The sequence below is a fragment of the Osmerus mordax genome, chromosome 15 (genome assembly GCF_038355195.1).
Source record: "Osmerus mordax isolate fOsmMor3 chromosome 15, fOsmMor3.pri, whole genome shotgun sequence".
Taxonomy (NCBI): Eukaryota; Metazoa; Chordata; class Actinopteri; order Osmeriformes; family Osmeridae; genus Osmerus; species Osmerus mordax.
In genome coordinates this window covers 9701093-9724368 of record NC_090064.1, presented here as the reverse complement: position 1 = coordinate 9724368, position 23276 = coordinate 9701093, and the positions used below count along the sequence as shown (strand labels likewise).

Here is a 23276-nt window from a genome sequence, read left to right as displayed (position 1 = left end):
TTCAGATGCAGGCTCTACACTCGGTAGAACATTGGCACCATTCATTTTTGTGGAATTTTAATCCTGTTCCAATGTCAGGCAGCTACTATACTAGCATAATTGCGAGGGGGGGGGGGGGGGGGGGGGTGGTACGTTTAGTTTTGCTGCCTCCCACAAGGTAAATAGACCTGAAGCAGGTCCTGGTCACTAAATGCCTGGTGAACCAGAGGGTCGTACACCAGTTCATTACACCAGAGGTGTATGAATGTCTGCCATTCATCGGTCATCTCCTTACCCTCTTCCTCCTCCTTCTCTTCTCTTCCTCCTCTCACATCCTCTCTGCAGAGTGAGCACCATTACCGAGCAAGGGGGCATCATGGAGACAGGTCACACAACACCAACATTTGTGGAGGGGGATGAGGAGGAGGGAGCTGGAGGTGGCGTTGGACGGCGAGTGTGTTTGTTTACACAGCAATTAGGCGGGTTCATACCCCTGGTGAGCCCCACTCAAAATACACCAACACAAGCAGCCTCTCTCCCCTTAAGAAGCATGGTGGACCATCAATGGCTACCGAGAAGCTGCGACTCCTAACAATCCTTCAGGAACATGGAGAGGATGATAGATCGTCTAAATAAGGGTCTGCCAGTCAACAGACCTAAAATGGAGTCTGTCATGTTGACAGCTTCCTCTAGAAGTGCAGTGTCATAGTTCCTCACAGTCCCCCCAGGATTGGATGAAAAAGCCAGAGCATCACCCAGGCCAACATTAGCTCCAACAAACCACCCGCCATAAACACTGGTCTAAGACTAAGCTTCTAACACTAATAGATTAGAACATGGAAACAAAAGAAGAACAGGAAAATCAAATACAAGGAAATACAATCATTCTGTAAATAGGCTATACAAAAGAGTTCACCCTGTTTGCTTGTACTGTACACAAGAATAGCTTTAAAACAGTAAAGAGATGGTCTTTTTTTCTGCCTTTTTGTTATATATTTTTACCACGGCGTGGAACGAGAATAAGATGATAACCGTTGTTATAAAAAAAAAGCTGATAAATCACTGCAGTTCATCTTTAAGTAAAACCCTACAGGGGTCCGACCACTCCCGAAAACCTCCCCCCCCCATTACCCACCCACATACACACAATCTCACACCCAGCTGATGTAATGTAGATCAAAGACTGTATGGAGATTAAGCGAATCGATGGAAAGTGGGCGATATGTCTGACCTGGACAGATCGAGAGGGTCCTTCATTAAAAGTAATGTCAGGATGTTCTCTCCAAGAGGCTGGTTGATTAACACGTCAGTTACACATCTCTAGTCCAGTGTGTGTGGGTGTGTGTGTGTGTCTACCAAAAAACTGTGCTTTCCATCTGAAGATAGGCTGGATAACTTTATATAGTGTGACATAAAATATACAATTCATCCCTGTTTTTGTTTAAGGAAACATTGCCACATACCGACATAAACTACATGACATATTGTCAAAAAGGTAGCATTCTTTTTCAGCAAGAAAGTGGGACCGGTATTGATTTGGGAATCCCTCCTGTGGATAAGACTTGGCTAGAAGTTGACTTTTACATAGTTAAACACTGCAGCACCAGAGAACAGAAAGCAGTCCAAAACACTCGATATTGCAACTCCAACTGGAGACACTGACTGTACGGAGTCAGTACAACTGACACTTAGCTAAAACAACATCGCAACTGATGGAAATCTACTGACCACAGAAAACAGGCCAACTAGCAAATATGAAGGTGTACATGTTGTCTCTGTGTGTTTAGGTTAGGCTGGGCAGAACCTGGTTCGTTTGGACCAGGGAATTAACCTGTTCATAATGTATAATGTACTGTATAGTGCTTGTGTGTGTGAGTGTGTGTCTGTGTGTGTCTGTCCAGCATCCTCTCAATCCACAGAATGTCAAGGACGTTTGTTGTTCCTTTCCGCCTCCCCCCATTGTTTGTCTCTTTTTCTCTCTAACTCAATCTGTTCTATCGATGATGTCTTCAAACAGCAGTGATGAGTGTCTAGTCCTGCCCCCGTTGTGGTTCCAGGGACCAAGGAGGAGGGGCGGACTGCTGGGGGAGTCTTTGTTGGGATGGGGAGGTGGGGTGGGTGGAGAGGTGGGGTGGGTGGAGGAGGGGGTGGGGGGGGGGGGGGTGGAGGTCAGGGGCTTGGCCGTGGCGGTGGCGCTCAGCCGCAGGAGATGACCGTGAAGCGCTTGGAGATGCAGGACATGTTGTGCAGCACGATCCCCAGCAGGAAGAGCAGCACGCACGCCACCAGAATCACCGTGCACACGCCCGACCACGTGGAGCCCTTCCCCCCACCCACGCCCCCCGCCGCCGCCCCGCCGCTCGCCCTCTCCGACCTCCAGCCCCACCCCCACCCCGTCCAGGTCCATGTCCAGGGACAGGGGCTGCTGCTCGGGCACTGCCACCATCGCCATGCCCTTCTGCCCGACTCCGGCTCCGGGGAGGAAGCGGCAGCCGAGGTCGCCCGGGAGACCCAGCGCCCTCTCCTTGGCGAGGGGGAGGGGCAGCATGTAGCAGCCGTTGCTGGGGAGGCGGATGAAGACGGGCGTATGCTCGGAGGCGTGCGGGGATGGCGATGACGGTGATGATGTCGGGGTCGTCCGGGAGCTGGGAGACGGAGAGGCCGGCGGGGAGCCTGGTGACCCCGCGGCACCACGGGCAGCGGATCTCCTTCTGGCTGTTCCTCATCTGGGTCAGGCACACAGAGCAGCAGGTGTGTCTGCAGTCCAGCAGCTTGGGCCTCCTCCTGGGGCTGTAGTAGTTGAAACAGATCTGGCACTCCAAGATCGAGTCCTGAGACAGAGTCTCCATGTTTTGGGGGGGGGGGAGGCCTGTCCTTTTTATGCGGCAAATTCACAAAGGTCACCAGCTGCTTGAGGTTGTAGTTCCCCTGGCACAAATCAGCTGGCCGCTAGTAGCCAACGGCCGCTCGGCAGGACGACATGAGTCAGGTGACAGATGGGGAGATTGTGATCGCCGCGACTCTGGCCGGCGTCGTCCCTCTGCCTGCTCTCACGGCTTCGGTGTGATGTCACTGCCGAGTCACTGTCCCCGGGGGATTCATCTGTGGAGAGGGAGAGAGGACAGCGTTAATGAGATGACCAGGGCACAGGCACCCAAGTGGGCATCAACACTGAGACAGACAGAGGAGCAGACTGCAACAGACATGGCTGAGAGGCAGACTGGGTGTCTGTGTGTGTGTGTGTGTGTGTGTGTGTGTGTGTGTGTGTGTGTGTGTGTGTGTGTGTGTGTGTGTGTGTGTGTGTGTGCTCCTTCGGGACTACCTCATCGCCCAGTTTGAGCCATTCACACATATTAGTCAAAGCTGCCCCGCCCCGATCGGCACACAACCACATCAGCAGAAATCCAGCAGTGCTCATACTCATCATGATATCCACACACACACCCTTGAGAGTGCCTTTCCCAGAACGCGCCTCACACAAACAAACACACAGTGCAAATCTCATGACACATAAGACTTACGCACAACAAACAAGGAGAACACCAGACCCAGGGCACACGCACAGGGATGCGGGAGACAGGAAGTTGTCATAACACACATGATGGGAAGGGACATCATTGCGTCTGACAAAGAAGTAATGACATAGCAGGAGGACCCATGGGAGCCGGGGGGCACCTTGATCATGGCTCTTCACTGACAACACTGGGACAGATAACCCACAGGCCTCTTTACACTGATAATTCCTTTATCATCCTAACGTAGCCAGGGGCTGTGTGTAAAAGTCACGAATGTGACCCCCACCCCCCCCCCCCCCCTTCTCCTTGTGTAATTGCGTCTGCGATGTTAATCCAAGGAGAAGACACATTTACAGATGATTAAGCTCTGTCAAAATATTGCGGTGGGATATGAGGAGGCTGGGGAGCAGAGCAGACTTTCATCTGGGTTGTCTCTCAACATTTAGGGAGTGTGAAAATAGGAGTCGGTGTCTAGGCGAAGCAATCTTTTTTCACCTCCTCACCTCCACTCCCCCCGGAGGCACCACTGTGGGTAGGTGTGCGAGATAGACAGACGAGGGGGGAGGGGGGAGGGTTGGGGGTTTCAGAGCAAGAGAGAGAGCGAGAGAGCGAGAGAGCGAGAGAGAGAGAATATGCAGGCAGTGAAACTATTTGAAGGTGACCGTTAACTAAAAAAAAACGATTGTAGATATGGCAGTTATCAAAATGAGATTACGTCAAACTAAACTCCCATCTCAGCCCCTGACAGCAAATCCACAATTGTAATAGACTTGTTGGCACCAAGGCGGGGAAGTCTATGTGATATACTGTAGCTTACCCAAGTCTACTAAATCCACAGCACTTAAACTTACTGAACCTATTAGCTCTCCCTTGTCTGACACAGTAACTTGCTCTCACACTCACCCCTGGGTCTGGAAAACATCTTCCTCTGCAGGGTCGGGAAGCAATAACCCCCCCCCCCCATAATCCCCCCCCTGCATATTCTCTCTCCTCTTTGTTTGAGCTAGTTTCTGCATCCCAATATCACGTCAAAGTCAAGCAAAGGGCATATAAATACCAGTCATTTCATCGGAAGGAGAGAGGGAGAAGAGAGGGAAAGAGTATGTGAGAGTGTGTGTGTGGGGGGGGGTTGGAGGACAGAAAAAAGAGAAGAGAAGAGAGGAGAGGAGAGAGACCTGCCCTTGAGGGGCTAAAACAAGCGGGGGTATTACTGAATCCCCTTCCTGCAGATAGGGATTAGCTTTGATCTGACATAAATGCTTTGTGGCTCGATATTCCCATACACACTCCCCTCCCTCTGCCTTCATTCTTCACTCTCTCCCCGTTCCTTACTCTCAGAAAAAAGTATCTCTGAGCAGCTTTCTGGTGATTCATCCTACAGTACACATCTCTCCAGGTGAATTTCTCAACTCACCAGTTCTCCTCCTGTCTGTCTCTCTGCTCCTTCGTTCTTGGTTTATCAGTGCTGCTCACTAGCATCACATACAGTGCATTGAGGTTCAAACAAACCGTTGTGCCGGGATCTAACAAAATCGAATGCACAACATCCCCCCTCCCCCCTTCCTCAAATCAGAAGTGAATGAATTGCAGGTTCACTCTCCCCCGTGCGCTTGAACAGAGGTGAACAGGCCAAGGATGCTCCGCTAACTCTTAACAATATGATTCATCGCAACAGAGCCGTAACCAGGGCAACCTGCCTTGGCAATGTTTCGCTCTGCGACCCATTTTTACACCCCGGCTCACCTTCACTGGGTCAGACCATACAAATATCAGAGAAGTGGGGCACAGGAAAAGAAATTGGAGCTTTCAAATTCGATTACATTCAAAACGATACGAAAATAAGTCACAGAGCTATTAAAGAAAGACATCCAATCAAATCCAGTCTCGTTTGTAGAATTCTTTCGGATATTTCACAAAGGGCTTTTGATGGAGTCCACTAGCAGATAACACATGTGACCCAACTTAAAAACCGTGGGGGAGAAAACAATCAGACGTCTCACCCAAAATGTGTTTGTGAGTGCTTTTGTTCGGAATGTACACAAACAAAGGCACCTGAGAGACATTTCAAAAATGTTTGCTACATTAAAAGGCAGTTTTTGGATTAACCTGGCTGTTAACCTTCCTCTCAGTTATTGCATAGTGAGGTACAGTAAAGAGAAACTAATCAATAAAAACACATACTCCTAATGATGAGGTTGCTAGATTATGTTTTTGTTCTGTTCACAGGAGATGATCAGCTATTTTATGTGCCTAGAAAGCCTTGTATAATAGGAGCAGACATAGAATGATTTAATCATGATGTACAGCATGCCCTAGCAGTGACCTTTGCTTTCCAACCAAACAACCTCTACATCACTGGGACCCTTCCAAAGGACACACTGCGGGTTGAGTGTGGGGCACGTACACACATGCACATACACACAAACACCCTCAAAACAAATATGCTCACAAGCTTACATGCACATGTACATGAATACACACAAAGCCCCACATGCTCACAAGTTTGCTTACACACACACACACATACACACACTAGCACATACACACACATCCTACCAAACCTGAGGACAAAAAGGACCCACCTCAACCCAACATCCACCCAATACAACCAGAGTCAGAGCACCACTTCGACATGAAACATTTATGTGGCCCCCCCAACAACAAAAAAACATATAAGACACAGAGAGGGCCGGCTTACGAAAATTCTCTCTGGTCTTTTCCTTCCTGCGTTGATTAAAATGCTGGCACAGCATCAACATCTGTTCTACAGTGGAAATGTGGTGGTGGGGAGTTCACATGACATGGTGTGGGGGGGGCGAGGACAAACCCTTGACTGGGCAGCCAAGTGCTTTTACACTGGGCGCTAATCATGCTACTGCACAAGTCATCTGCATCACAGTCCATTTTTCATATACTGTACGATGCTAGTGAACTTACTGAGCTGGGGGACATGTGTCCTTGAGAGAAGTGTGTGTGTCATTGATGCGAGTGTGTACATGTGTGTAGGGGTGTGTGGGGTTGTGTGTGTGCGTGTGTCTGAACGGTTACGTATGTGTCCCAGAGGTGGGAATGTGTGCGTGTGTGTGTGTGTCGCCCAGGACAGATGGAATCCCTGATAGAGCCTGGTGCAGCAGACCGCTGCAGGACACATTATGGCAATTTCCAGCTTGAGGAGCCAGTCCTCATCAGTAGCACTAAGAGAGCTGCCAACACTGCTATATGGGCTGGGGGCCGCACGGCCATGCGAGCGTGACCACCACACACACAGTGATACCTCTGGGACAGACTGTGACCTAGGGCTGGGAGGTAAGGTTCTGGGGTGAGACTGTGGAGGGGATGCCTGGGTACTTTCAGTCTCCAGAGCCAGTCTTGGAGCGTGGCTACCGTCACTCCTTCCTTTATCAAACACGTTCAGAGTGAGAACGCTCAGGACACGACTCAGGCACACACACCCACCACGGAACACTACTGCAGAGGATTTTCCCTCCGCAGCCATTCCCCGCACATCTCGCTCTCTGTCTCCTTTTGTCTTGGCCACGGGGTTATCTGAGATGCGCATGCCCTCAGATAACCATCACGTGCTCTTCAGTGGCTCATGGGCGGGACACATCCAAACATATCGCGTGGAAACCCCCTTGAAATCCCAATCAGGATGTTTGTTGACGATGATACTCTCGATACCGCCCCCCCCCCTCCCCCTCCACCCACGCCCACCTCCCCCCCGCAGGCATAGGAGCGCCGGTGTTTACCGGAGAGAGAGTGGTAGCACACTTTCTGAAGTCACACTCTTCCTTTTTCTTTTCACTCGAAGACAAAGGCACTAGGTTTGTTCGAGTGCAACAAAAAATAAGCTGGATCTTATCCCGGCGCTTTCAGGGTATTAAAAAAATTTTCCCTGCTTGGACGTTTGCCATGTATTACAAATAATGCCGATGTTTCTATATCTATGTTGCCTGAGCAAAAATATACGATATATATATATACATATATATTTTTTTTTTATCCCAGGATTCAACCCACAAGAACATATGTTCCATATAAAAAGTATAAAACAGAAAAAATTAAACTACAGGAGAGAAAAGGACAAACATTGTCATTAGCAAAGTATTTTTATGATCTCTAATAAAATAAGATGAAAGAGAAAAAGGAGTGATGTCAACCTGACATTTAATTTCAATTGGCAATTAAAGAGCGGGGAAAGACAGGTGCCACGCGATAGAGTCAACCAAAACTATTCTGTCACATGACACAACATGGAAAACACACCATAGAAATCCAGTATAACAAAAGGCATTCCCAATGCAAATGACAGTTTATAAAACTGTCATTCACGTTCACGTTTTAACACAATTGTTTTTATATTCAATTAACAATCGTAAATATGATTTAACGGTAACCCTAACCCGCTGACTCAGGCTCCAGCAGAGCATGTGTGGAACTCACATTTTGAACCCAGTGCATCTGTCCTACTGTTACCTGGCTCCAGCTACCATATAACAGCACACTGGGCCCAGAGCACTCTTAGACCCCCTCTCTCTGACTGAGAATGAGATCATTCACACTCCAACAGGCAACACAGCAGGAGTGAGGAGTCTGTGTGTGTGTGTGTCTGTGTGTGTGTGTGTGTGGGGGGGGGGGCTCTTTGTGCGCACACCCACACACAGTCCACACACTCCATCTTATCCAAAGCTCCGTGGTAACGCGTCAAGAGATGAGTACTTAAACTAGATGTTGAGGCATTGATCTTCCCTTTTCTCTGATCTGCAGTCTATTAGACATTCATCAGGCGCCACCTCGGTGCTTGTTTACTTTGCACATGCACGGCATTGAGCTCCGTGACCACAGGCAGTGTTTTCTTCGCCGTCAAAATGATGATATCTGGATATACACAGGGGCAATTTCACTCAGAGCTCCAAGACAAGAGCTGTCTCGTGGCTTGAGTGTTGTCAGAACATTGCTGGAGGTTCTTGAAGGGGTGTGGGGGGTTGGCATTTTTGGAGTTGCCCAGAAACTGTTTCCTGTCACCTTGTAACCAGCCTCGGAGTTGCTCTGGCAAAATCTAATCATGGGACGCCTGGGCGAACGAGACGTGAGAGGTGAACTGTCCCTCACTATTGTGGCCACACACACACACACACACCAACAACAACACAATGCTAGACTATTTTTATGTAATAATTTCACTTCAAAGGCTAAAAACAAAACACAACCTATTTCAAACCTGTTTTTAACCTCGGAAATCTTAATAAGCTTTAGCATCAAAACATATTCCACTTTCCATATCAGTAGCTGTTGCAAGGCCAAAGTGGAAATATGAAGAGGCCATAGACGAAAGTAAGTGTTGAAGAAAAAAAACATCGGGCTGGAAGGTCCCCAGAGGAGTTTTTCATTGAAGCAACACAAACAAAGGCTCTGGAGACATACAGTCCATAATCTATAGACCTTGTTTTCTGCATACAGCTCCTCCAATAGTTCTAGAGGGACCACCCATTGGCTTTATGACTAAACCGGGAGACTCATCAATCAACGATCAACCAGTTACAAAAGCAGGCCCTGAAGATGTCTTTATCTCGGATCACTCAGCAAACACAATGATGTGCCACAATCTTCGTCTACGACAAGAAAGAGCTCTCTGAAGATTTCAAAGATTTTCATCAAGTCAGTCGATAAACGGGCTCCATGATTTGCTCGGTAATTATTAATCAATGCAGGTTCCTTACAGTGAGTGGATTGGGGTTTGTTACTTTAGTAAGGCCATAGCGTGTCATAGTGTGTGGGCCTCAAGATACACTCTTGCAGAGTTTCAGCTTTAGGTGTTATTGAAATAAACTAAACATAAGCCTTTATTATTTTGCCTTTAAAGCAAGTTGCAAAGTATTTTATAGTTAAGCTCTGTTGACAATCATAAATAAATAACAATCAAATATATGTGAATAATGTTCTAGTTCTTGCTCATATTTCCCCCATTACATTTCACCTCATGAAATACAAAATGCACTCAAAATTTGATACATCACTTTGTTTCATTCTTTCCTCAAGGACTGATTCCAGACAAGGAGACATACAGTACCACATACTGTACACATGGTTCTGGTTTCTACCACCTTATGATGATCAGAGTGATTGTGTCTCTTCTTGAGAAGATCTCTCTGGTAAAAGTGGGACACAGCATGGAACGAAGCAAAGGATTTTGTTCAGCCAGAATGTTCAGGCCGCTGTCGCACCTTAGCGATAGCAGTGTTTGTCTGACTTTCACCCCCCCTTCTCTCCCTCTCCCTCTGCCCCCCCCCTCCTTCTCTCTCCATCCTTCTCTCTTGCTTCATTTCATTGCCAAAAACGGTTGTGGGAGGTGGGTGTGAAAAGGGACTGAAGGGGGGCTTGTTTGATGCACGTCCAAGGAGAGAAATATTTCACTGAGATGAGTGTCTGCACAGACACCTCTGGCGAGTGAAAACACAAACGGATCGATACAGTGATTGGTGCAGGGCCCAGGTCACAGGCCGGAGCCTGACAGACAGCGACGGAGACAAATCCATCACGACGGATAAACTCGGACAGCCTTCTTTACCCGTCACATTTGCCACACATGTTCATGCAAAACCTTTGCAAACGCATGCTTTAACATGGACACCAAGCGATTCCAGTCCTATAACTAATACCCGCTATCCCCTCACATGAAAGCCCACTTGTGAAAGCCCACTGTGTTTTCCAGAGTGTGAAAAACATTTGAAGTGAAAAGAATACTGAGGACACTTGGGGGGGAAAAAGACTCACTTTGATTCCTCTTCTTCTGAGGCCTTGGGCAATTATTTCCTTTTTACAGACAGCTATCAACAGTTTTCCTCCAATATGTGAGAAATCGTCCCCAGATGTTGCCAAATGTGCAGCCTTTGATACTCCTCCATGTCTCATTCCTGCCTGGAAAGCTCAAACTTTTGGAAAAAGAATAAGCCACCTCCGGCAGGGGTTCAAGGGCCATGTGATGTTGAGTCGTCGAACAACAAGGGGAAACGACAATGGGCACGTTACTTCAAAGACGGTGTATTCTGACATATATGGAAGCAAATTGAGAGGGTATTACCAACCCAAATGACCCTGAGTTATTTCACTATGTTTGCAGCAGTTAGGAGTGAGGTAACGGCACACTTGAAAGCCAAGCTGCATCCCGCATCTGTCATTTTCATGGGGGGAAGAAAGGGAACCCATTTTCAGCACCACTGTGAGATCTTGTGTGTCATGTCTAAAATATACTATAAATTGGAGAATGAATCAAATGGTGACATTTGCAAAAAAAGGTAGATAGCAGAGAAGGAGAGAGCTTGTAAAAGAACTAGTAGCAATTTGGCTGTATTCAAGTGGGATGCAGGGCTGTCGGCGTGCGCGAAAGGCACATGCGTGTGTGCGCGAGTGAGAGAGTCTGCTGTTGGTGTTGTTCATTATAGGAGGCTGTCAGGGAGTCCTGCTGCTGATCTGGGAGGCACCGAGGCCGTCTGAGGCCAAGCTTGTTTCATCGCCCACTCAGCGTCAACATATGGGTCTGTCTGACAGCTACACACACACTGGGAGGGGAGGGGAGAGGACTATAGGTCTCATTATTAGATCTAACTGAATAGGCTATTCATGTCTTCCTATCTCTTCTGGAGCATTCTTCCTCTCTATCCCTCTGTCTCTCCATACTGCATCGCCACACGTGTTCTCCCCTTAGGAAATCGGAGAAGGGAAAAAACATCAAAATGTCAAGCACAAAAAAACACACACACACACACACACAGATATGTCTGACCTTAATATATATCCTGTCTGTCTCCTGGGAGACCTGTGAAAGGCCAAATGTGTTCAAACAAATATTGCCTTTACTGCATACAATACTAACATGCTCCACCATGTACAGTTTACAATGGCCCAGTTCAACTTTCCAGATTTACTGTCTTGCACAGCTCACCTATTGACAACCTGGTTTTGCTAAAGCATGAGTGAATGAGCTGTGCTCATGCTGACTGTCAAAGCATACATTGATAAGTGGCTTCCTGAACACTGCACTACCACTGCAACTAAGTATCCCCCCTACCACACACACACACCAGGTCATGGAGCTGGCTTTGTGTTCTCTCCTCCTTAGTCTGCAGGGTAGTCGTCTGTACCCTGACTGCAAGAGGATTGAACATATCAATAGGAAGAAAAAAAGATATATCAATATAATATAAATATAGATATAGATATACATATATATACACACACACACACACATAATAAAACCTATCCATGTGTTTTTCTTAGAATGAAGTGTATCCGCCTCTGCAGTTTGGCACACAGGCCTTGGTGTTTGAATCACTCGCGCTATCGCTGCACCCAGGCAGACCTTGGAAGAGCTCAACTGACAATAACATACAATGAATTCTCTGAAGAGGAGCGTGGCATTTCCCTCGAGAACACGCCGGGCGGCATCGCGCTTGGTATTTCTGCAGTGTCTTATTGGCATGGTAGCCAATTACACATTCATATACTGAATCTTTAGGGGCTGATAGTGTGCAAGTGTGTGTGTGTGCATCGCATAGTGATTATGATATGTACTGACTGGTGTGCGTGTGTCCAGTACACACTGACAGGTGTGTGTGTTGTCTGACAGGGTACCATAGTTTAGAACAAACAGGGATTATTTGTTGCTGTCACATATTTCTGTGCCCATTTTTAGTTGTCTTTTAACGAAAGTGTTAAGCCAACCGGGCTGCTTTCGTTTTTCACCACAGTCCTTAAACAAAGCCTTGAGTATGGTAAAAGGAAGTCAACAAGATGATGAGCTATACAGAGGCCCTGAAAAAAAGCTATTTAATGAGAAGGGCACACAATGAGCTGGGCCTGCTGCGCACACACACTTACGGAGCAGTGAAGTGACTGACACACACAGACGATGAAAGAGGTCTCAATACGTGCACCGCACATTCAGCGAGAGATGGTAGAGCTTAACGTGAAACGTGTGCATACACACACGCACACACTCATGCAGAAATACTCAGACGCTTGCAAAAAGGAGCATTATCCTTGTTATGTAGGCTATATCACACCAGGTAAACAATAGATGAACAGACAGACGATGAAAGAGAAAGGAGGGAGACAAAGAGAGAGACAGAGAGCAAGTCGAGGGAGGTGGGGGGAGGGGGGCAGCGGAGAGCAAGGTCTGCAGACTAACGCCAGCGCACTCCCAAGTCATAAATCAGAGGTTCGGCCGGAGGTGCGAGCGCCATGGCGTGCCCTCACCGTCGGAGCAGAGTCAGGCGGCGGGCGCGTTTCAATCACCGTGCCAACACAGCGAGCTGACAGCATCAAAACAGGACGCCCCGCTCAAGGATTGCGGCTGAACACAGTGAGATATGGGGCACCGGGGGAAAAGACCATAGATCAAGCTTTGTAGAGGCAGACAGAGATAGATGGAGAAGTAGAGGGACAGAGCAGGTGAGAGGACTCGGTGGGGGGGAGCAGGGGGGGTTAAGAGGAATGTGAAAAGCGAAGCTTGCTATTCTGTACTACTGAGGCAGGAGAGGGGATCTCAGTCAAGGTTTTTGACGATTAGAGCTTTGAGAATGACAGCCTTAACACCTCGCGCCGCACACGCACAAGACTCATGAATATCCTTCCAGACACTCCTTCCCTCCATCTCTCTTCCTCTCTCTCATCTCATCATTTTTCTGTCACTCCTCTGGCCCTTTGCCCTCTCCATCTCGTCCTTCTGCGGCGCTCTGAGAAACCTCTCCAATCCTCCTCTCACGCCCCTCCCACCCCCTGTCGTCTCCCACCAACTCCGTAGCGTACAGCCCTGACAAACCCTCTCCAACCTCACTCGGTTCTGCAGGATATCTATCTATCAGAGGCACGGAAATAGAGAAGAGGGCAAGAAAGAGGGCAGAGAGAGATGGAAAAAGAGAAAAGCGACAGACAATGAGACAGAGGCAGGAAATGAAGAGAAAGGTGTATGCTTGTCCGCTCCATCAGGGTCTGGCCCACACAGCACGTTGGCAGATTTTCAGCGGGCGTTTGGGCAGAAATAAAGATTTGGGCTCAGTCCCCCGCTCCCTCTCACACTGGTTGGTCTTGTGAGCTGGCGCTCTGGGTTTTCCCAAAGGCAGCACACCCAGGATATAGGGTGTAGTTGGGTTGTCACAGTTACAGATAGGGCTAATGAAACAACTGTTTGTAGCTGTCAAGTTCGAAAGAAAAACTTTATTGGCAAGATTGTTTTTGGGGGGAATCAAATAAAGGTCAGAGGAGGACATGTTTGTGCAGGTAAACGGGCAGTGTATGCTTTACTGACGTGTCCTCCTGAATGAGAATCAGAAAGTATTTTAGGGGACCTACGATTTCAGCACTCAAGCAGTGTCACCCCCAGTGAAACCAGCGTTCCCATGGTGTCAAATTGAATGAGACGCCGTGTCTTAGGGCATGCTGTTTGTTATCAAGGATGGACAGGCAGTGCCTGGATCGAGGAAACCGAGGTGGAGAAAGCCAGGAGCGCTAAGGATAACTACCTACGGCAAAAAAACGTCAACATGGACACCCAGTTATCAGGTTGCCATGACACCCCCAGCGTCAGAGTCATCATTTGGGTCCCATCATCATGGCGCTTTTGTACCTACCAAGAGGGAATTCATGTTTCCTAAACAAATTAGCCGTCTTGAAAACTGCTGAGGCCCAAATCTTCTAATTGCATTAGGTTAAAAGCGAATTAGGGGTCCGACTGCCTTGTGTAATAACTAATACACATCAAAATGTCTCCCCCTCCTCCTCCTCCTCCTGTCCCCCTCCATCATCCGTTCGGATCGTTTAAACCGGGCATTGGTTCCCAGGGGAGACGGAGAGAAATGTCAGGACAAGGCAGACGCAGCATATCTGCCGTTCCTGGCCTTTTTGCTTCTCCTTCATTCGCTCTCCTGCTTTTCTTTGCTCCTCAGCCCCCCCCCCCCGCCTCTTCTCTTTCTCTCTCTGCCCCCCCGCCCCTTCTCTTTCTCTCTCTCTTCCTCCCTGTCGTTCATTCTCATAAGCTGCTTCCCTCCTTTTTTATCCTAACATCTACATTGTCTGTTATGAAGGCGGCTCTTCCGTCCTCTCTGAAATTATCTGGGAGGGAGAGGACAGAAGAAGTCTCACTCCTGGGCTGACATTCTCTGTACCCCCCCCCCCCCCCCCCCAACGTAAAAGGAGGATGCTAGAATCTATCATGAAGGAAAATGCTCCTTGTTAAATCTTCATCATAGAGTACACTACATGAGATACCAGTGAGGCATTGCTATAAGCAGATCATAGATTGATAAATCAAAATACATTCATTTTTGCTTGATAGCCAATCGATGATCAGCAATCATTACCAGGGCAGAATCCTCACATCAGCGCATCCCTTGAAACAACAGCCATGAGTGACCACTGTCACATCTATCAGGAGCTTACTGCAGGAACTTCCCTGCCTCTTCGTCACGCTCACCTGTTCCACTGCAGAGGTAGAGAATGGGTGGCTGAAATTGGGACAACACATTGTACAGGCAAGTCTAATTGTTTATCTCCAAACCATTACAGCGGCTGTCTGGGCTCTAAGGCAATTCATTACTGAATGACACCACGCTGGTGCACTGTGAATGCAATAGGCCCTAGGGGGAGGGTTCTCATTATCAGGTACACACTGTCCAACACAGGAGGAAGGAACGGAGGCTTTTAATAACATTTAGTATTCAGATTAAACTGTTGTACGCCGCCTGAAAGGCTAGAAGCCCGGGTTTACTCTGCAGTAGGTATTAAGTTGCAATCTAATTAATTCAAATAGCGCAGCAAGGTTTGCATAGAGTAAAAACAAGCAACTCCGTGAAAGCTGGACAGGGGGCTGGACCAGTTTGGTTTGGAGGACGGTGATAATCATTTCAATTGCAGTGCCTAGAGGCTCTAGAGTCTAGACCACAAAGCAAGTACTCTCTGTTGCCCTATTACAGTCCTGGTTGAATCTCTCACCCACATCAATATCCACAGATGTACATGGTTGGAAGTGTGTGTGTGAGCAGGAGAGAGAAAGAGAGAGCATGGGGGAGGGTTTAGGGAGTTCAGACCACACCACATGCGACCATCCACCTTCCCTCTGGCAAGGTACTGGGCAAAACTGTAATCGCTACCATGGAGACACAGTGACTGGACACCTGATGTTTAGGATGCGAGGGAGGAAGGGAGAGAGAAAGAGCGAGAAAGAGACTCCGAAAACCCATTTGGCCCGTTCTCTGTTTGTGTGCCTTAGCTAACAGGTAGAGCAATTGAAAGCTAATCAGAGGAAACCAAGCATATCCTAAAGGCAGTGTTTACACATTAGAGGCCACAGTGTTCATTAGAGGATGTGATGTCATACTGGACTGAATGTACCATTGCTGCCGTGACCCTAGCATCCATGACGACCCCTTCCATCCAATCCATAGGCCTAATACATCTCTGTGTATACATAACCTTTTTCTTCTAATGAGCCACGAGTGTTCTGCTACCGAAATGGTTCCTTGTTGACCCTAACCCTGTGAGCAATGGTCAGATCCAGTAGGCTAATTGGGAAAAAAGTGAGATTCAGCTCTTGTCGCAATTCAACAAATCTGGAACCGAAAAGAGTACTATGTTCACCACTCAAGAGACTCTTTAAAGCATTGCCCTTCACACCAACAGTACAATGATTTACGGTGTGCACCCCCCAATAAACTGTGTAGTCACATCCAAACACAAATGTGTGGCATATGGACAAGCTAACGGCTAGGTCTGTGTGGGGAAAAAACACAATATACCTAGAACCAGAACAGCATTATGGAATGCAAATTCAAAAAGAAGTAAGGACAGAGTACCTTCGGAGGATCGACGCATGCCTTTGGAGGAGTAACAGACTAATTTTCTTGTAGCTTTCCGAAGAATCCATTTGAGATCTCTGACTGTTTGAGCAAGGCTTTATAATGGATGAAAGCAATTCTTTCAACTGTCTCTTTTGTCACTTCTCCCTGTCCGTGCACCTTGCGTTCTTTCTATTCTTCCTCTTCCTCTGCCTCTCAATCTCCACTCCTTTTCCCTCATTACCTCCCCCTCTCCTTCCCTCCAGTCCTTTCTCTCCTCATTGCTGTGCATTGCCAAGGTTCTGCTAAGACTCATGCCTATGGGATCTAGCTGTGTCCTTGCGTGACCGAGGACGGGGGGAAAAGGACCCAATCTGTATCCCGGCAGGGGTTTGTTGTGACTCTTCCACCCTGCAGACACAACACAGTACGCAGACATTTCAACAAACAGTCCCAGACAAGCTCCACAGAGGTCAAAAGGGGAGATTTACCTGAGAAACCCCCTCCCCTATCAGAATAACTACCCTTTAACAGCTTCCCAAACCTACCCCCCCCCCCCCTTGCCTGTCTTGCCTATGTCCCACTCAACTGCAGGGGCTACTTCAACAGACCATTGCAGCGGGGCAACTCTTTTGAAAAGGAAATAGCTTTCAGATTCAAAGCCTTAATCAAATCTCGAAGTTAAATGAGATGCCATGGTTAGGCAGCAAACGAAGAGGGATGTTAGCCTCTCTACTTACCTGACCAGCGAATAGAAAGCCATCTGAAGAACAAAACACAAATCGGCTAAAATAACAATTGGACGAGTCGTACACCTTCCTTGACTTCCCCCCAGAGTCAGCACAACCGTATGTGACCTAAACAGCAACGATCCTGCATTCCCGTTAATGTCCTCATAACGTTTTCATGAAGAAGGACTTCACTGCTCGTGTCAATGTTCCCTTTAAAGGATGGAACGGATAGGGTTAAGCAGACAGACACAGATGTTGGTATAAGCTAAAGTAGGTCAGGATTCAGTCTGATGATGCGAATCACAGTGTCTGCACCAACACTCTGGGAGACAGCCCTGATTAAGCAGGGTAATCAAACCATCCCACTGAAATATGTCTATGCAGATTACGGTCCTAAAGAAAGTAGAAGACAGGATGTCTCTTGGATTTGGGCGACTTTTACAATCTCCTCTCATTTGATTTAATAACTTGCAGGTAGAGAGACAAAAACGAAATGGAACAATGGCATCAACAGAGATTGCAGAGGCAAGCAAACCCCTGGGAGATATATCGTCCAGCTAGCTTAAAATCTATCAGCTACAGTTCATCAGTTGGTCAATCAAAAGGTCAAAGGGCAAGCGAGGCGTCGTCTCACAAGTGCGTGGTAATGACATTGTCTAGGGTCTGCAGGGGTACATCATCGCTAGGTACGTTCCTCAGAGCAGGTCCACCATTCAGAAAGCTGTCACTATCCCCTGCATCTGGTACGACCAACATTCATCATGTTCCGTCTCTGACAACAGGATGGGCACACATTCATGATCTGCTTTCTTGTTGACACCTCATCAAAAAATGACACATCAACCCTCCATGAACTGGAGATATTTCACAGTCAACGGCATTGTTGGAACATGATTTTATCAAGCCAGCAATGTAGCATTGACACCAGTTTACAAGTTCCGCCTGGTCTTCCTCGTCGTTAATCGTCCATACACTGGCTGCTCCATCCATCTTCTTTGGATCATTTGATGAATAATGCTCCTCAAATGACAAATTAACGCTGTGTTCGAGGTAATGGCAATGATTATGCGATCACCCTCAACTTAAATCGATTTGGTGCTTTTTTTCTTTGTTTTACTTTGACTTCCCATGAAGGGCAACCATGATGTGTATGTGGGTAGAGGGGACTTTGTTCCCTCTATTTGAAATCAGACAGATATATAACAAATTTGAGCTGTGGCACCTCCAAGGCCTGCCCCAATGTGACATGTGACCCAATGAGGCGTGCCATGGCCAGACTGCAGGGCCTCAAGACTACAACAACACACTCACACACACAAAACATCTGGCGACTGTCTAACTAAAAAACCGACAGCACACAGACTGCAACTGTGTTCCGCACCCTACCTCATAGAACATCCCGAATTCATACCGATTGCCTTTAGAGAACAGGAACAACACACACAGACATGCACACAACACTACCCCCTCTTTAACTATGTCATTCTGTGAACCGAGCAATGGGCAGCAGTGTAATTTGTCACCTGTCAATGTCCTGAATGGTAACTGCAGTAAAACCCCCACAGTAGAATGATGCCACTTTACTACTTAAAGGTGTCTTAATAAATTGCGGCGAAGTTCGGGGAAATGATTTCCCCTCTAACAACAACGGATGCATTAGCCATGGCCATTAGTCAGCTTTTACATTTATCCAGGATTCTGAAATAACATTTATCAAAAAGAAAAAGGTGTCCAAAACAACAGGACCACCCAGGAGAAGATGATTGATCTAAATTGAAGGCATTTCTGCAGCACGAGGTGAGCAAAAATACAAACCTCATTTGATGCTGAGCATCGGCCTAGGCGCCTAAAATGCATTAAAGACTGTCATTAGGGATAGATGGCAAAGTCTGTAGGTGAACAGTATGCTGTTTGTAGCATGAAAAGCTCATTTTAGATAGCATGGCATAACTAATTGAATGTCAGGTACCAAAGGAACTAAAACACAGGCCCACCCATATCAGTTCCCAAGCAATTGTGTCGAGCAGCAACAAGGAAATGCATTAAATAATATATCAAGTGACATGTGAGAAATCCCGTGAGGCCATCTTTGTTTTGTAGCCCAATTCTCATAACAGAGGGTGACCTTGGCATGCCTTAATCTTGGACCTTCTAACATAAGTTGTTGTTTCTCTCAAATGAAATGTTCCTTCCCTTTTTTGCAGAGTAAGTAAATTCAACAGACCCATGTGAAGCATATACATCATCATCATTGAAGGTCACTTTGGGCATCACTACAAATTGTCAAAAAAAAATTCGAATAAGCACCCAAAATTGATTTATTGCCTGCACTTTCTCACAGCAGGTGATTCAGAGAAGCATGATGAATCACAAGTCCACAGACCCATACATTCTTCAGGTGTGTGTCCAAATGTCATTGTGGTATGAGTTGCAATGCTGTGGGGTTTCAAAGCAGCTGGAGAAGAGCCCTAACTCTCTGAGGAGGGTGATTGAAGCCAGAAAAGAATGGCCTAATAGGCTGCATGTGCTCTTCTCTTACTAATCCCAAACTGAATCATGTCAAACAATTATAACCATCATAAAAGCACTTGAAAGCCAAGCACAGCGTGTGGTTCTGCATGCTCAAGAGGTGCAATAGCTAAGTGCTTTGTGATGGCTGAGATCCAACCTGATTGCCTGTGGGTGATCTGCCAATAGCACAGCTGCCTGTAAAAAAAAATTAATAAAAAAAACGCCTTCTCTTCTCTCCATTTACCACAGGTGGTGTAGACCATGGAGTTAGGCTTGTTTGTCTCATGCTTGTCTGGACAGGTCTCACAGAGGAGGGGCTGTCACTCTCTGACTTCCTGATTTGTCCTCATGCCACCACACTTCAGCACCTAACCACTTCCTCTATTTCTGCTGTGGCTTTTCGAGTTTTGCAACTGCAGCATTCTGCTCTAGTTGCTTTTAGGCCAGTGACAGAAGGAGAAAACAACATGGGACCTTGTAGAAAGCACTCTCCACTGCAGTCTGCTACGGCAATATTTGGTTCCAGCTCCAGCACATAACATCCTAGTGTGAGCCCGAAAGTGAGTTATTTTACAGTTGGTTGTTTCTCCACTCCCTTTCAACTCCCTACATCCAGGAAATAACAAATGCTGCTACTGCTACTGCAGCGACTTGGAGCACAATAGACTAAACCGCAAAATTGAAACACGCACATCTTTCAGCACATCTTTTTAGTTTTTTTACATTTCTCTTGCACAAATAAGGATGTAAGGTCACATGCGGAGAAACAAACAAATAAACACCCAAAGTGTGGAGCTCGGCAACCCGACAGAACCAAATCAATATGGTAAACCTCATGACACAAATTACCCCTGATTCGGCACAGGCCGCTTTCTCCCAACAGATGGGAGCCAATTAGCCACCTGACTCCAGGAAAACACTTGGGCAGCCGCGTGGAGCTAGGATGCAAATGAAGCGGGCCCAGGCCGATGTCTTGGGGGAGGAGAAATTAATGAGGGGGAAGGTGGAGATGGAGATGGTTTTGGAGATGGAGGGAAGTGATGAGGGCTGCAGGAAGGGCACGCAACACAGACAAGGGTGAGGAAGTGGGAAGAAATATCCGAGGAGATATTACACAATAAAGTCAACAAGTGAGCCTCATCATTCCAGCACGTCACCTTCAAATCAGTTAGTGCTACTTGACTTTAGAACACATATTTTTCAACAAAAGTTTTGATAAATTACGCCGTCAGTTTTTACTTACAGAGGTTTTGACATGAAAATTATATATATATACACAGTACTCAACACCTAACCACTTTCTAAATTAGTATCTGAAGTTCCACTGGCAATTTAGTAGTCATTCAATTCCTAATTACGGATAGGTAGAAATACAATTAGAACACTGAAATATGCAGGCCTATCCATTTATTTACCTGAAGAAAAGTCGGTAACGGTCCATTCTTGATCCTTGCATTTTGGATGGCAGCTCCAAAAGTGGATCAAACGCCTGTCAAAAAAACAGAGCTTCTGCCAATCTCATCCAGAAGAAAGCTCTAACCTTTACTGATTCTACAATCACAGCCTTTAGACATCTGATTTCAAATATCTCAGTTCCCTCAAAAGCAAGGTAGAAAAAAAACTCTTAAATAAGCTGCCAGAAAGCATTAAACTCCAGACGACAATTTCAAAGCCTCGGATCTGTCAAGAGTCGTTCCCCCCCTCCCCCTTGCCTCCTCACTCTGTCTAAACTTAAGGACAATGTTTACTTCAATTTCCCCTCCAACCGTTCTCAAAACAGAGTAGCATAGAAGCCATCAAGGCACCAAGCACCTAATCACACAAATGAATGCTATAGTCAGTGACATCAAAGACACCACTGAGTTACTGCTTCATAATGATCATGTTTGTTAACTAGCAAACTGGTTTGTTAACAGGCATAGTGTTACATCCATTCCCGGATTTGGCAAAGCCAAGATCATATGGGAATGGGCTGTACGTGAATTTGAAAGACCAGGGGAAATATCACCGTTCAAAGAAGACCATTAATATCAGGTAATCCATACTGTAGATGGTTGTCGTTGTTCTGGTGTGTAGAAGTATATCTTCATGGCCTTTCCTGATGGCTGGGGCTAAGGATCCTGGAGTCCTCTCGCTCGCTACACTCACCCTTGAACTTGCGTGGGTCCCTGAGGCCAGTGTGTGTGAGAACCAAGTCACATCAGAAACTAATGTCACTCATTGAAGTGTGCAACTAAGTTTAGTCATCAGCAAGACTTTCCGACTGAATCTGTGATGAAATATTGTCTTTGCTTGTTTTTTGCATTGTGCGGTATTCAAGGCAATGCTCCTAGATTCAATAAACATGCTCGTGGTTTGAAAAATGGCCAACTGAAATTCAACCCCAGAAATGCGGGCTTTGCCATGCTCCTCTTGTAGAACATCTGGTCTGGTAAACAACCCTTTTGTTTTTCCTGTGCTTGTCACATCTGATTATTTCCAAAAGTCACTGCTGTCCTTGTTTCTAGTGTTCTTTATATAGCACTGCTAAATAAACTGACAATCATTTTATTTTACCAGAGTGATTGAGTTTACAAATCATGTCTAAAGTCACAAAGACAAACTGAAAATATTTAAAAATCTGTCTATAAATAAAACCAATGAAAACAAACATATTACATTACATAACATAAGTCCATAGATCAACATAGTATATTTCCAACATGAAGTCCTGCGAATGCAACCTTTACTCTCAAAAGGTATTTGACAAAGAAAGTCACACTACTGTAAAAAATAAATAATAATAAATAAATACAAGGACATTAGTCATGGCACTGGGTGTTGTCATTACTTTACACATAGTGGTGAAGTTACAAACGGGATACGTTTGGTTTTACTCTGGAACAAAGGAGGCGAAGGGATTATGTTAAACCCGTCATAGGTAGAACAAATGCCCCACGCTGATCGGGGAAGAAGATGCTAACTCTTTATTGCCCATCTATGTCATGACCGGCTGTGGTCTGAGGAGACAAGTGGCGTGATAGTAGGTTATCTTCCTGAACCTCGCAGGTAATTTATATGCTCAAATAAAAACTATTTTATTTCAGTCAGTGGACGTGTTGATACATAGGCTACCACATATCATAGCCTGTAACCGTTTATCACACAATCGTATATCACCTCTTTTAAGAACCCAGTACAAGAGAGATCGAACTGTCGACAGCATCGACTACTGTTTTTACCTAACCTAGGCTATGTTTAATGTCTACAGTCAACATAACTATGTATGTATATAAACTTGTGTAAGGAATAGGCTATGCAAATTAAACTGCCAATTGTTGTGTATAAATGTAGCATTAGTTGCTGTAGGCTACAACAGGGCTTTTTAATGCTTTAAGCTGGCATTCTGAACGCATCACAGAGATTTCCTGTAACATTTAAATTGGAGAGACAAAGCATGCAATAGACTGATGGGTATCGCAACATTGTCCAACCTTTACTGATAGGACTCTACGCACAACCCAAATCTATGTGAATAAATGAACTTCTAAAATCAGTTCCCCAAACATTGTAATTACGAGTCAGTTTGTAAAAAAAAATCTCACCTCCTGGTATCGCAGAAATATAAGCAATCCACATTCGATTTCACTGTTATTGTCTGCAACCCAGACTCTACGCCTCCGCGCACGCAAGTGTGGTGTGATAGCGAAATACTTGATCCGCGCGGTGCC

At 46.3% G+C, this 23276-nt stretch overlaps 2 protein-coding genes across 2 annotated transcripts in view; one reads left to right on the top strand and one right to left on the bottom strand.

Annotated features, from left to right (window-relative positions):
* Positions 1 to 329, top strand: part of LOC136957995 (cadherin-20-like) — a 10082-nt gene extending 9753 nt beyond the window's left edge. The window contains 1 exon segment of the mRNA XM_067252214.1: positions 325 to 329. Coding sequence (XP_067108315.1) covers positions 325 to 329 — 5 coding nt within the window.
* rnf152 (ring finger protein 152) lies at positions 7 to 23276 on the bottom strand. Its single transcript, XM_067251880.1, is given in 4 exon segments — positions 7 to 2331; positions 2333 to 2584; positions 2586 to 3081; positions 23151 to 23276. Coding segments are annotated over 3 exon segments (651 nt in total). The 5' UTR covers positions 2829 to 3081; positions 23151 to 23276; the 3' UTR covers positions 7 to 2175.